Source organism: Chiloscyllium punctatum, chromosome 18, assembly GCF_047496795.1.
Source record: "Chiloscyllium punctatum isolate Juve2018m chromosome 18, sChiPun1.3, whole genome shotgun sequence".
NCBI classification, from domain to species: domain Eukaryota; kingdom Metazoa; phylum Chordata; class Chondrichthyes; order Orectolobiformes; family Hemiscylliidae; genus Chiloscyllium; species Chiloscyllium punctatum.
In genome coordinates, this window is record NC_092756.1 from 88,748,069 (window position 1) to 88,759,566 (window position 11,498).

At 45.0% G+C, this 11,498-nt stretch overlaps 1 protein-coding gene across 1 annotated transcript; it reads left to right on the forward strand.

Moving 5' to 3' along the window:
• Positions 1-3,833: 3,833 nt before the first annotated feature.
• Positions 3,834-8,777, forward strand: LOC140488954 (ferritin, middle subunit-like). Its single transcript, XM_072588181.1, has 4 exons — positions 3,834-3,935; positions 6,968-7,114; positions 7,766-7,891; positions 8,564-8,777. The coding sequence occupies exons 1-4, from the start codon at positions 3,834-3,836 to the stop codon at positions 8,717-8,719; spliced, it is 531 nt and encodes a 176-aa protein (XP_072444282.1). The 3' UTR covers positions 8,720-8,777.
• Positions 8,778-11,498: the final 2,721 nt, after the last annotated feature.

Sequence of the window (11,498 nt, forward strand, 5' to 3'; positions counted from 1 at the left end):
TCCTCCCTAGGGAGAGGGAATATGTTGTCAAGAATGTAATGGCTGTACCACCTGAATGGAAATGGATAAAATGTTCTCTTGATCTTGCTTTTTGTCTTTCATTCAGAGCAGTGATCCTTCTCTCAAATTTGTTTGCTATCTCTGGTGGGGCTTGATGTCAGTAATCATCCTGCAATTTGGCTCACATCACTGGACTAAAACACCTCACCAAATGTCTCCTCTTTACTCTTCCACCTCAGCTGACACTCCACACCCCAGTGGACAGGAATAACTTGATGGGGTTGTTGTAACTAAAATACAAGCTATCCTGCCCCACGTGTGAGGTTGGGTGTTTTACACAGGTATAAAACATTTTTAATGATTCTTTTGTCCAAGAATTCTACTTTTATGGACTAATATCTACAGTTTTAGGCAAACAGTGGGCGGGGAAGTTTTCATACCTCTCAAGATCAAACATCCATTTCCCTAGACACCCTAAATCTTTGATTCCACGTTCATTTCCAGATTTGCTCATCAAGTGTTCACCTCCGCATCAATGTCTTCCTTCACTCTAGAGGTGCTCCACAATTTGGAATCAAAAACTCCATGAGTTGGGTGGCCAGATCTGTTCACCTCTTCCTTATGGGCTTTGGGTGAGGTCCATGAGGTTCTGGTTTCGAACTAATGATCTCAATTCGTCAGGTTATATCTCCCAATGGAACTCTAACATGACCAGGATATTCTAAATGCAACTGTTTTCTTTTACCTCTGTGCCCAGCCTTTGGAGCCCATTGGTGTTCAGACTAGCACAGGGGCCTGTGATTATCACCCCTTCCCTTGTTACAGCCCTTAACAGTGGGGCACAAAGAGTGGCTCATTTCTCTGTAGTCTGAATAAAACATGCAGCTCCTGATGAGCACCTTGATTAAATACCCATCCTAGCACACCTAGGAGCCAATCCACAGCAGGGGGGGATTCTCTCCCCACAGTAGCAATGTTATCCCACTGTATCTTCCCTCCCTTTTGTGTACCTCCCTATCTGAAGACTCACTCCGAACACAACTCCTGCACTTTCAATAAACCTCAAGCCTGCCCACCCAGAGCTGGGATAATTCCCTGCAGAAACACATTCCTCGGAGTCAGCTGAAGAAATTCTCCTGAGCTGCATTGAATTAATACACATGCTCCCATCGTCACCTACAGCTGAAATGAGCAGGCTGACTGTGATCTGGGAATAACACAGCAATGCTTGAGGTTAGATGCTTCCATCTGGTTTACTCTTGCTGCTAAAGTCAGCAGTTTGCAGTCCAAGCTGATCCTTGCTTCCTCCCAGCTTCCCATGTGCTGAAGGATTCTCCTGATGCAGTTTGATTTGACCCCAGTGATGTTGAAGGAGCAGTGATTTCTCTCCAAGTTGGGGAGTGCTATCATTCTGAAAGGAAAACCTGGAGATGCTGACTCTCCTGTACAGCTGCTCCTTCATCTTTGGGGTTTCAGGGATTGTGGGTTAGGGAGGGAGCTCTCCTGATTGTTTGAGTGAATTTTGTAATGAGCATACACTGCAAACTTCAGGGAGGGTTTAGGTCCTTAACATATTTATTCCACAACATAAAACCTTTTACTGCAAACAATCAAGTCATGCTGACATACTCTCTACAGCACAGGCTGAGGCCATTCGGCCCATTGAGTCTGCACCAATTATCTGAACAGCATCCTTTTCAGACCCACCCAATCCTCTTAACCCTGCATTTCCCATGGCCGATTTACCGATCTTTCACATCTTTGGACTGTGGGAGGAAACTGGAGCACTCATATGAAACCCACACAGACCCAGGGAGAGCATGCACACTCTATATATACACACACACTCACCCGCGGCTGGAATCAAACCCAGGTCCCTGGTGCTGTGAGGCAGCAGTGCTAACCACTGAGCCACCACACCATCCTAAAGAAACATGTTGTTGCACAGCAGTAGAGCCATTGAGTCATACATCACAGAAGCAGACCCTTCGGCCAAACCTATCTATGCCAACCAGATTTCCAAAACTGTACCAGTTGCCCTTGCCTGCATTTGGCCCATGTCTCTCTAAAACCTTCCCGTTCATGTATCCGTCCAAATGTCTTTTAAATGTTATACTTGTACCCGCCTCCACCACTTCCTCTGGCAGCTCGTTCCATGTACACAGCACACGTTCTGAAAAGGTTGACCCTCACATCCCTATTTTTAATCTTTCCCCTCCCACTTTAAGCCTATGTCCCTCTAGTTTTGCACTCCCCCATCCCAGGGTGGTTTTTATTGGTCAATCTTCAGTGTGCCAATCAGAAGGTTACGTTTTGTGCCCAGCCACAGTTACCCTTCAGGTGGTGGTGATGAGCTGGTTATTACAGCCCACCTGGTGTGGGAGAGACCAGAATGATGCTGCTGCTGCTGCTGAGGGGGGGCTTCCGGGACTTGGATTCAGAAACAGTGATATTGTTCCAACTCAGGATGGCGAGAGATTTCCCTGGGGCTTCGTCAGTGTTGGGGCTGTATTCAGCCAGAAAATTGGAAAGTATTCCACCACTTTTCATAACTTTGGTCTTGTAGATGGTGGAGAGGCTTTGGAAATTCAGGAGTTGAGAAATTCGCAACAGAATTCCCAGCCTCTGACCTGCTCTCATTGCCATGAATATTTATCAGGGTTGACCTCTGACCATGGTTCCATGTACAATATCAAAGTTGTAACTCAATCTGACAAGGAATGACCAGACTGTAACCTGGGATTTGAATCAGATACTGGGTCAAAGAAACTTGCTTCCACCAATCCATCCGTCAAGGCTGTGATCATACCCTAACATTGAGTAGGCACCTTCAATCCCCAAACTCTCTCAGCACAACCACTCCACTGGAGGCTGCTCAGTTCAACACATTCAACTTTATGTTGAGATACTGTCATGTCCATAAAGATGTGCGTATGGACCACATTGAGTTGGGAGGCCAGTTTCTGAGCTGTACGTTCGATAAAATACAATGTTAATAGGATCAGAATCAGAATCAGAATCTCTCCACTTGGAAACATCCTTGAGTTGAGGCTAGTTCATCTTGAAACAATTAAAAACTGAACGTGAAGTTGAAAAGTTGATCATGCAGTATGTTTCTAACAACAATTTAAACATTGAGGCCTGAGGCCGACGACCTGGCTGACACACTCAGCACATTAACCGTTTTGGTTTTAAATTGGGCTTCCTGAGACCTAAGGTCAAAGAGATAACAGCAGATTCAGAATGGATCCACAAAGTACATCAGTTCCCTGCACTAAATGACCCAAAAACACTTCATTTCTGTCACTGTCAATCAATAGACAAATGTTTAAGGTCAACAAAATCTAGCCATTTTTCAATGGACTCCCAACATTGTCATTCAAAAGCTAGGAAGACAAATCCCTCAGAGTAACAAACTAACAAAATTCTGCAAATCTGTTTTCAGCATGTCTTAATACACAAACTCAAATACAATAGTGAAATTTCAGAGTATATTTTAATCTCATTTTCAGGTAGATATACTTCGAGTATTTACATTTGTATAAGAGGTCAATCACCAATTTAATCATCGACCAGTTGTCAATTCTAATTGGGTTCTGGATCCACTTCCCATTCTGCGCTGAATGGACATGGCAGCTGATCGATTGATTAACAAGACTGATTGGCCATCACTGATGATATCATTTCCTGCTTAATAAAATGAGGACTGCTCCTGGGATATAAGTAAAAGTCCAAAGGCTGTGTTGTTTTAGGTAGAGTTGGTGGTAATTATAAGTTTGTGGTTGGCCTGTTAATTGTCTTGGGTAGGCAAGTAGTACAGTATTTGTTGCAAAATGGCTTCCCAGATTTGTCAAAACTATCACCAGGATTGTGAAGCTGCTGTCAACAAGCAGATTAACCTGGAGCTCACTGCCTCCTATCTGTATCAGTCTTTGGTGAGTGTTGTCTCTATTTATAATTGCTTCTATTATTTGAAGTGAAGTTTTCCTTATTTCAAATAAACTTGATGCTCCTGTAGATTGACTTTAGTAGCTCTAACCTGTTTCACAATTCAAGATGAATGTGGTGTTACAGCAACAATGCAGTATGATACTGATGTGCAATCATGTATGCTAGGTGAAGTGTTCTTGGTTAGTGTACAATTCCCTGATATGGCTGTCATAGGTAGTAACTGTCACTTCCCTAGGATTGTCAAAACAGGATATTGTACAGCAATAGCTTAAAAACCATTTAGGTCAACCATATGGAGGTATCCATTGACCAGCTGTCTTTCTGCTGCTTTAATCTATTCTAGTATGTTTGGTTTATTTTCTGCTAATGCTAAAGAAGCATCATACTAGACTTGATACTGTAAAAGGGAGTTATGGCAGTGTTTATCAATGATACTTGGCTAATCTGAGCAGAGGTATTTAATGTCAGCCTGTGACTGGCCTCCACTTAAATAGGCTCCAGTTGAGGCCTATTTACCTTTTTGTATTATCCATTTGTGTGGGTGGTCAGGTAGCCACTTGTTGTCCATCCCTTCACCTGGAGGAAGAGTCAATTTGCTGTAGTGTTGGTGTACCCACAAGGTGGCTGGAGTAGTCTGAGATTCTTCTTTGACAGAAGAAATGGAGACCATCAAATCAGGATGGTATGAATATTAAAATGGCCCACTTTCCCCAGTAATGATTTGTCAATGACCTAATTTGAAGGTGTTCAGTGAGTGCTGCAGGGTACCTGGTAGATAATGGACACTGAAGGGAGGTGGAGAATACGGTACCAGTGGAGTGGGCTGTTTTATCCTGGATGGGGTCTCACTCTTGAATGTTACAAGGACACTCCTCCAGACATGTGGTGAATATTCATCACACTCTGGGGCTCCTGTTTTACAGGTCCCCTCTCAGATGAGAATGAAGTCCCTAGAGCTCTGATGGAGGTGGGAACAGCTTTTATTGGTGAACCAGTTAGCTTTTAAGGATGGATCACTCCCTTCCAGTCTGACCTGAGTTGTGCCCCTTCATAATCCTCAACCAACTGTTGGGGCCCAGTCTGGATCTGTCAAAACCACTAAGGTTGCCCAGACCCTAACCTTTCCTCATCAGAAAGGCAGTTGTATCGTGTATACTCCAGGAGGTGATGCAGCTGGTCAAACCATTCTGCTTTATAAAAACCACCATCTACATTCACTGGTAGAAGCACCAACAAAAGGAAACAGGAATTTGAGACAATCCAACTATTTGGAACCCAATGGACTCAATTGCAACATAACAATGGAGCTGTTCCAATCCCCACAACAGCCCAAAATCATCCCCTTTAGCAAATGGTAAATATAAACTCTGCTTCTTGCTGGCAGGAAAGTTTTCAGAGCATTCAAGTAAGAAACATCTGTTGAAGCATGGAACTTAGTTTCAGAGTAACCGCTTCTCTGCTATGAGCAGTTTCTGCCTGTTAAAACAAACCAAGATTGGAGAACAACCGAACTGGTCGCTCCCCTGCCATTGTTTGAAGAAGCTATTGCCAGACATGGCAGCCCCTCTGCCTTTATGACCCTTCTTGAGGGGGACACAAGCCACGGATGACAAGCTGCTTAAAGGAGTAGCATGAACATAACATTCACTTGTGAGCATGATGGTTCAATGTTTGAGTCAAATATGGGTGCAAATCTAATGGTTTAAACTGCTCAAGTCAAATCAAGCATAGTGCTTTTAAGTTTACCTGCGGATGGTGTCACCAGCTTGATGTAATGGTTAATCTGAGTCACATGAGGTTTTCCCTGTCTCAGACTCTTCCTTGATCAAGTTACACTTTTCTAATCACTCAGTTGCTTGCTCACAATTCAAAGGCTCCTTGCACAGGCTTTCCTCAGCAAACCCCAGGTCCCATTTCTCTCGTTCCATTCCCTTCCATACTCTGATATGAACCCATTTGTACTGATCCAATCTATGGTACAGACAATCCCAATGATCTACAAGTTGCACAAAACTCTCTCTCCTGACTAAATTAGTGCCAGCAGTGTCCAACATCCACTTTAGCCCCAAAGGAACAATGTAGTTCCTTGCAGCAGCCTCATGGTTACTTTCTCATTGAATGGCAGGACAGGCTTGAGGGGCTGAATGGCCTACAGTCCCGGGGTTCTGATATCAATTTTGTATCTTTTGCATTCAGAAAAATGTCCTGGTGACTGGGTATTCCCCTCTGGTTAATGGTGACTGGAGTAGACGCCACTTAGTACTCCAGTGGCTTTCCTTGTCACCCAACTGAACCCTCACCTTGTTAAAGGTTACAACTTCAGTTGGTTCCATGTAGAATATTTGAAATCTACCATCCTAGACCTGGTCTGCACAGAAACAGATCCTCTAAGCCACTCTTCCATGCCAGCTAGATATCCCACATTAATCTCGTTCCAATTGGCACATATCACTCTAAATACCTCTGATACATTTACCCATCCAGATGCCTTTGAAATGTGGTAATTGTACCAGCCTCCTACTTCCTTTGGCAGCTCGTTCCATACACCACCTTCTGGAAAAAGCTGCTGCTTGGATCCATTTATGTCCATCCCTCATGTTAACCCTGTGCTGTCTAGCTTTGGACCCCCACCCCACCACGAATACATCCTGCACTCTCGTTTCCTTGTATTGAAGAGTTTCAGTCCATGTCTAATATCTTCCAATTCTAATGGTGTTAATGAGCAGAAACATGAATTTAGTGTTTCTCCCCTCTGATGCTGTACCAGACCTGCTGAGCTACACACCAGCTGTCTAATCCAAATTAAATCATGGATATTGCATGTCCTCAAGAGGAAGATGGGGTGAAGAGCTGCTGGCTCAATGTACAACACTAGTACATTAAATCATTTGAGAATGCAGAGAATTAATAACTGTTTGAATAGGCAGGCAGACTGAGGGCTAAATTAGTCTCTACTTCTCCCAACTAGAATTGGGGCCAGTGATGTGTTAATGGGATTGAAATGGTTCTCTTTCAGATGTCGTACTTTGACCGGGATGATGTTGCCCTGCACCATTTCTCCCAGTTCTTCAAAGCTCAGTCCCAGGAGAAGCAGGAACATGCAGAGAAGCTGCTGAAATTCCAGAATCAGCGTGGAGGCAGAGTCCTCCTCCAGGATGTGAAGGTGGGAATGTTGGGGAGGGGATTGGCTGATCTCGTGATGTGGCTTCAATCTGTTGGTAACAGGGTTTGTTCATCCTGAAGGGGGAAGTGAAGAGTAGCTTGTCTTCCCATATGATCTCTTCCATCTCCCTGTCACTGCATAGAAACAGGCCCTTTCAGCTACCATATCTAGCTGACCAAACTACACTAATCCCACCTACCTGCACTTAGTCCTTCACACACTGTACCCTGGCATTTGCAGTATTTGTCCAGATGTTACTGCAATGTCACTGGACAAGCTGCGTCCTCACACACCTCAGGTGGTGCATTCCATATTTATCAAGCTTCCTGAGATCCCACTAAATCCCTTCCTCCTCAAATCATCCTCTAGACTTGAGGATGGTCCTGGCACTGCAGTATCTCAGTGCCAGCAACCCTGGTCAAATTCCAGCCTCTTTGAACTAATCAAAGATGTGCCAGTCAATTTGGTGCCGATCGCTGTGCACGCACAATTGCCGTGCGCGCACGAGGCTCCCAAGCACTGAGGATGTCACCTACACAGGGGACGAAACGTTTGCTAGACAAATTCTCAGCTCGGCAAACAAAACCACAATGAGCACCCGAGCTACAAATCTTCTCCAAACTTTAACTGTCGTTTGTTTCCATGTTTCAGAAGCCAGAGAGGGATGAGTGGGGTAACGGTCTGCAGGCAATGCAGGTTGCCCTGGATCTGGAGAAGAATGTGAACCAGAGTTTGCTGGATCTACACCAACTCGCCACTGCCCAGACTGATCCTCATGTAAGCTTCACCACCTCCTCATTCTCCTCACTGCCAGACCCTCAGGGCAACACCTCACTGGTTGGTCTCTGTGGGTTTGAAATTCAATAATGCAACATTTGGGGAGATGTGATTTGGTGATGCCAGTGTCAGACTGGGGTGTGCAAAGTTAAAACTAACACCACCAGGTTATAGTCCAACAGGCTTATTCAGAAGCTCGAGCTTCCAAACTAATACTCTTCGACCACCTGAAGAAGCAGCACTCTGAAAGCCAGTGCTTCTGAATAAACCTGTTGGACAAATTCTGTTGTTGTGATTATTAACTTTGTCCAGATATCACATTGTAACCACCAGTACAGATCTGGAATGATCAATCTTACAACTGCTCAGCAATAAGGTCGGAGGAACTTGGATTGTAATCTGGTGGGAGTGCTGAAGTGATATTGGCCACTGAATCCTCATTCAGGACTATTGCAGTGGAATGATCACCATACACCACAATACAACTCCGCTCCACGTAAATGGCAAGATGTGCCAGTTGAGGCTAATATATTCACCAGTACAAAATCTCTAGTTTGCTGGATTTTCAGGGTTGTCTAGAGCTAGTACTGCATAGTCTGTTTTGCAGTGGGAATTCTCCAAACTGTCTTGGATTGTGCTCATGTAATGAGTTGTAATATTCCTGTGTTCCAGCTGTGTGACTTCCTGGAGACTCACTATTTGGATGAGGAGGTTGAGATCATCAAGCGACTTGGGGACTACATCACCAACCTGAAGCGTCTGGGAGCCCCTGAGAATGGGCTGGGAGAGTACCTGTTTGACAGGCTCTCACTGGAGGACAGCAGTTAGTGGGGCATGGGGTACTGTCTGCTTTTGTCTGAATGCATTACTGACTTCACTTGGACAATCTGGCTCCTCCACAGAGAGAAGGAATATGTTGGCAAGAATGTAATGGCTGTACTACCTGAATGGAAATGGATAAAATGTTCTACTGATCTTGCTTTTTGTCCTTCATTCAGAGCACTGATCCTTCTCTCAAATTTGTTTGCTATCTCTGGGGGGGCTTGATGTCAGTAATCATCCTGCAATTTGGCTCACATCACTGGACTAAATGTCTCCTCTTCACTCTTCCACCTCAGCTGACACTCCACACCCCAGTGGACAGGAATAACTAGATGGGGTTGTTGTGACTAAAATTCGAGCTATCCTGCCCCACATGTGAGGTTGGGTGTTTTACACTCTGGAGTAGGAAACCTCTTTTTTTAATGGTTCTTTTGTCTTAGAATTATAATCTTTTGGAGTAATGCCTACCATTTTAGGCAAACAGTGGGCAGGGAAGTTTCCTTAACTCTCGAGACCAAACATCCATTTCCCTAGACACCCTAAATCTTTGATTCCAAGTTCATTTCCAGATTTGCCCATCAAGTATTCACCTCAGCATCAATACCTTCCCTCACTCTAGAAGGACTCCACAATTTGGAATCAAAAACTTCATGATCTGGGTGACCAGATCTGCTTACTTCACTGTAGGCTTTTAGATGAGATCCATCAGGTTTTGGTTTCCACCCAGATGGTGGAATGGTATGAATTCAATTTGTCTGGTATAGCTTCCCTATGGTACTCTAACGTGATCAGAATATTCTTAAATGCTACTGTTTTCTTTTTCCTGCGTCTGCCTCCGGCGCCCCTTGGTGTTCAGACCAGCACAGGGGCCTGTGATCGTCAGCCTTTACTAGTGGGGTATAAAGAGTGGCCCATTTCTCTGTAGTCTGAACCAAACATGCAGCTCCTGATGAGCACCTTGATTTCTAAATACCCATTCTACCACAAATAGGAGTCAATCCACACCAGGGGGAGTTTTTGCCAGCAGTGGCACTGTTATCCCACTGTGTATCCCTCACTTTCCTGTACCTCCCTATCTGAAGACTCACTCCTAACACCGCTCCTGCACTTTCAATAAACCTCAAGCCTGCCCACACAGAGCTGGGATAATTTCCTGCAGAAATACATTCCTGGGAGTCAGCTGAAGAAATTCTCCTGAGCTGCATTGAATTAATACACATGCTCCCATCGTCACCTACAGCTGAAATGAGCAGGCTGACTGTGATCTGGGAATAACACAGCAATGCTTGAGGTTAGATACTTCCATCTGGTTTACTCTTGCTGCTAAAGTCAGCAGTTTGCAGTCCAAGCTGATCCCTGCTTCCTCCCAGCTTCCCATGTGCTGAAGGATTCTCCTGATGCAGTTTGATTTGACCCAGTGCTGTTGAAGGAGCAGTGATTTCTCTCCAAGTTGGGGAGTGCTGTCATCCTGAAAGGAAAACCTGGAGATGCTGACTCTCCTGTACAGCTGCTCCTTCATCTTTGGGGTTTCAGGGACCAGGGGTTAGGGAGGGGGCTCTCCTGGTGATAGTTTGAGTGAATTTTATAGTGAGCATACACTGCAGCCTTCAGGGAGGGTTTAGGTCCTTAACATATTTATTCCACAACATAAAACCTTTTATTGTAAACAATCCTGCACATCTTTGGACTGTGGGAGGAAACTGGAGCGCTCATAGGAAACCCACACAGACACAGGGAGAGCATGCACACTCTCTCTCTATATATACACACACACTCACCCACGGCTGGAATCAAACCCAGGTCCCTGGTGCTGTGAGGCAGCAGTGCTAACCACTGAGCCACCACACCATCCGAAAGAAACATGCTGTCGCACACCAGTAAAGTCATAGAATCATACATCACAGAAGCAGACCCTTCGGCCCAACCTGTCCATGCTGACCAGATTTCCAAAACTGTACCAGTTGCCCTTGCCTGCATTTGGCCCATGTCTCTCTAAAACCTTCCCATTCATGTATCCGTCCAAATGTCTTTTAAATGGTATAATTGTACCCAACTCCACCACTTTCTCTGGCAGCTCGTTCCATGTACACAGCATTCTCTCTCTGAAAAGGTTGCCCCTCACATCCCTATTTTTAATCTTTCCCCTCCCACTTTAAGCCTATGTGCCTCTAGTTTTGCACTCCCCCATCCCAGGGTGGTTTTTATTCGGTCAATCTTCAGTGTACCAATCAGAAGGCTGCATTTCGTGCCCAGCCACAGTTACCCTTCAGGTGGTGGTGATGAGCTGGTTATTACAGCCCACCTGGTGTGGGAGAGACCAGAATGATGCTGCTGCTGCTGCTGCTGAGGGGGGGGGGGCTTCCGGGACTTGGATTCAGAAACAGTGATATTGTTCCAACTCAGGATGGCGAGAGATTTCCCTGGGGCTTCGTCAGTGTTGGGGCTGGATTCAGCTCGAAAATTGGAAAGTATTCCACCACTTTTACTTGTAGATGGTGGACAGTGTTTGGAAAGTCAGGAGTTGAGGAATTCCCAGCCTCTGAACTGCTCTCATCACCATGAATATTTATCAGGGTTGACCTCGGACCATGATTCCATGTACAATATTCAAAGTTGTAACTCAATCTGACAAGTAATGACTAGACTGTAACCTGGTATTTGAATCAGATACTGGGTCAAAGTAACTTGCTTCCACCAATCCATCCGTCAATGCTGTGATCATACCCTAACATTGAGTAGGCACCTTCAATCCCCAAACTCTCACAGCCCACCACTCCACTGGAGG

Excerpts from the sequence above, each read along its gene's own strand:
- LOC140488954 (XM_072588181.1), top strand. The coding sequence starts at position 3,834 with ATGGCTTCCCAGATTTGTCAAAACTATCACCAGGATTGTGAAGCTGCT. Across the intron at positions 7,115-7,765 it reads TCCTCCTCCAGGATGTGAAG|AAGCCAGAGAGGGATGAGTG; the intron begins GTGGGAATGTTG and ends TCCATGTTTCAG. Across the intron at positions 7,892-8,563 it reads CTGCCCAGACTGATCCTCAT|CTGTGTGACTTCCTGGAGAC; the intron begins GTAAGCTTCACC and ends CCTGTGTTCCAG.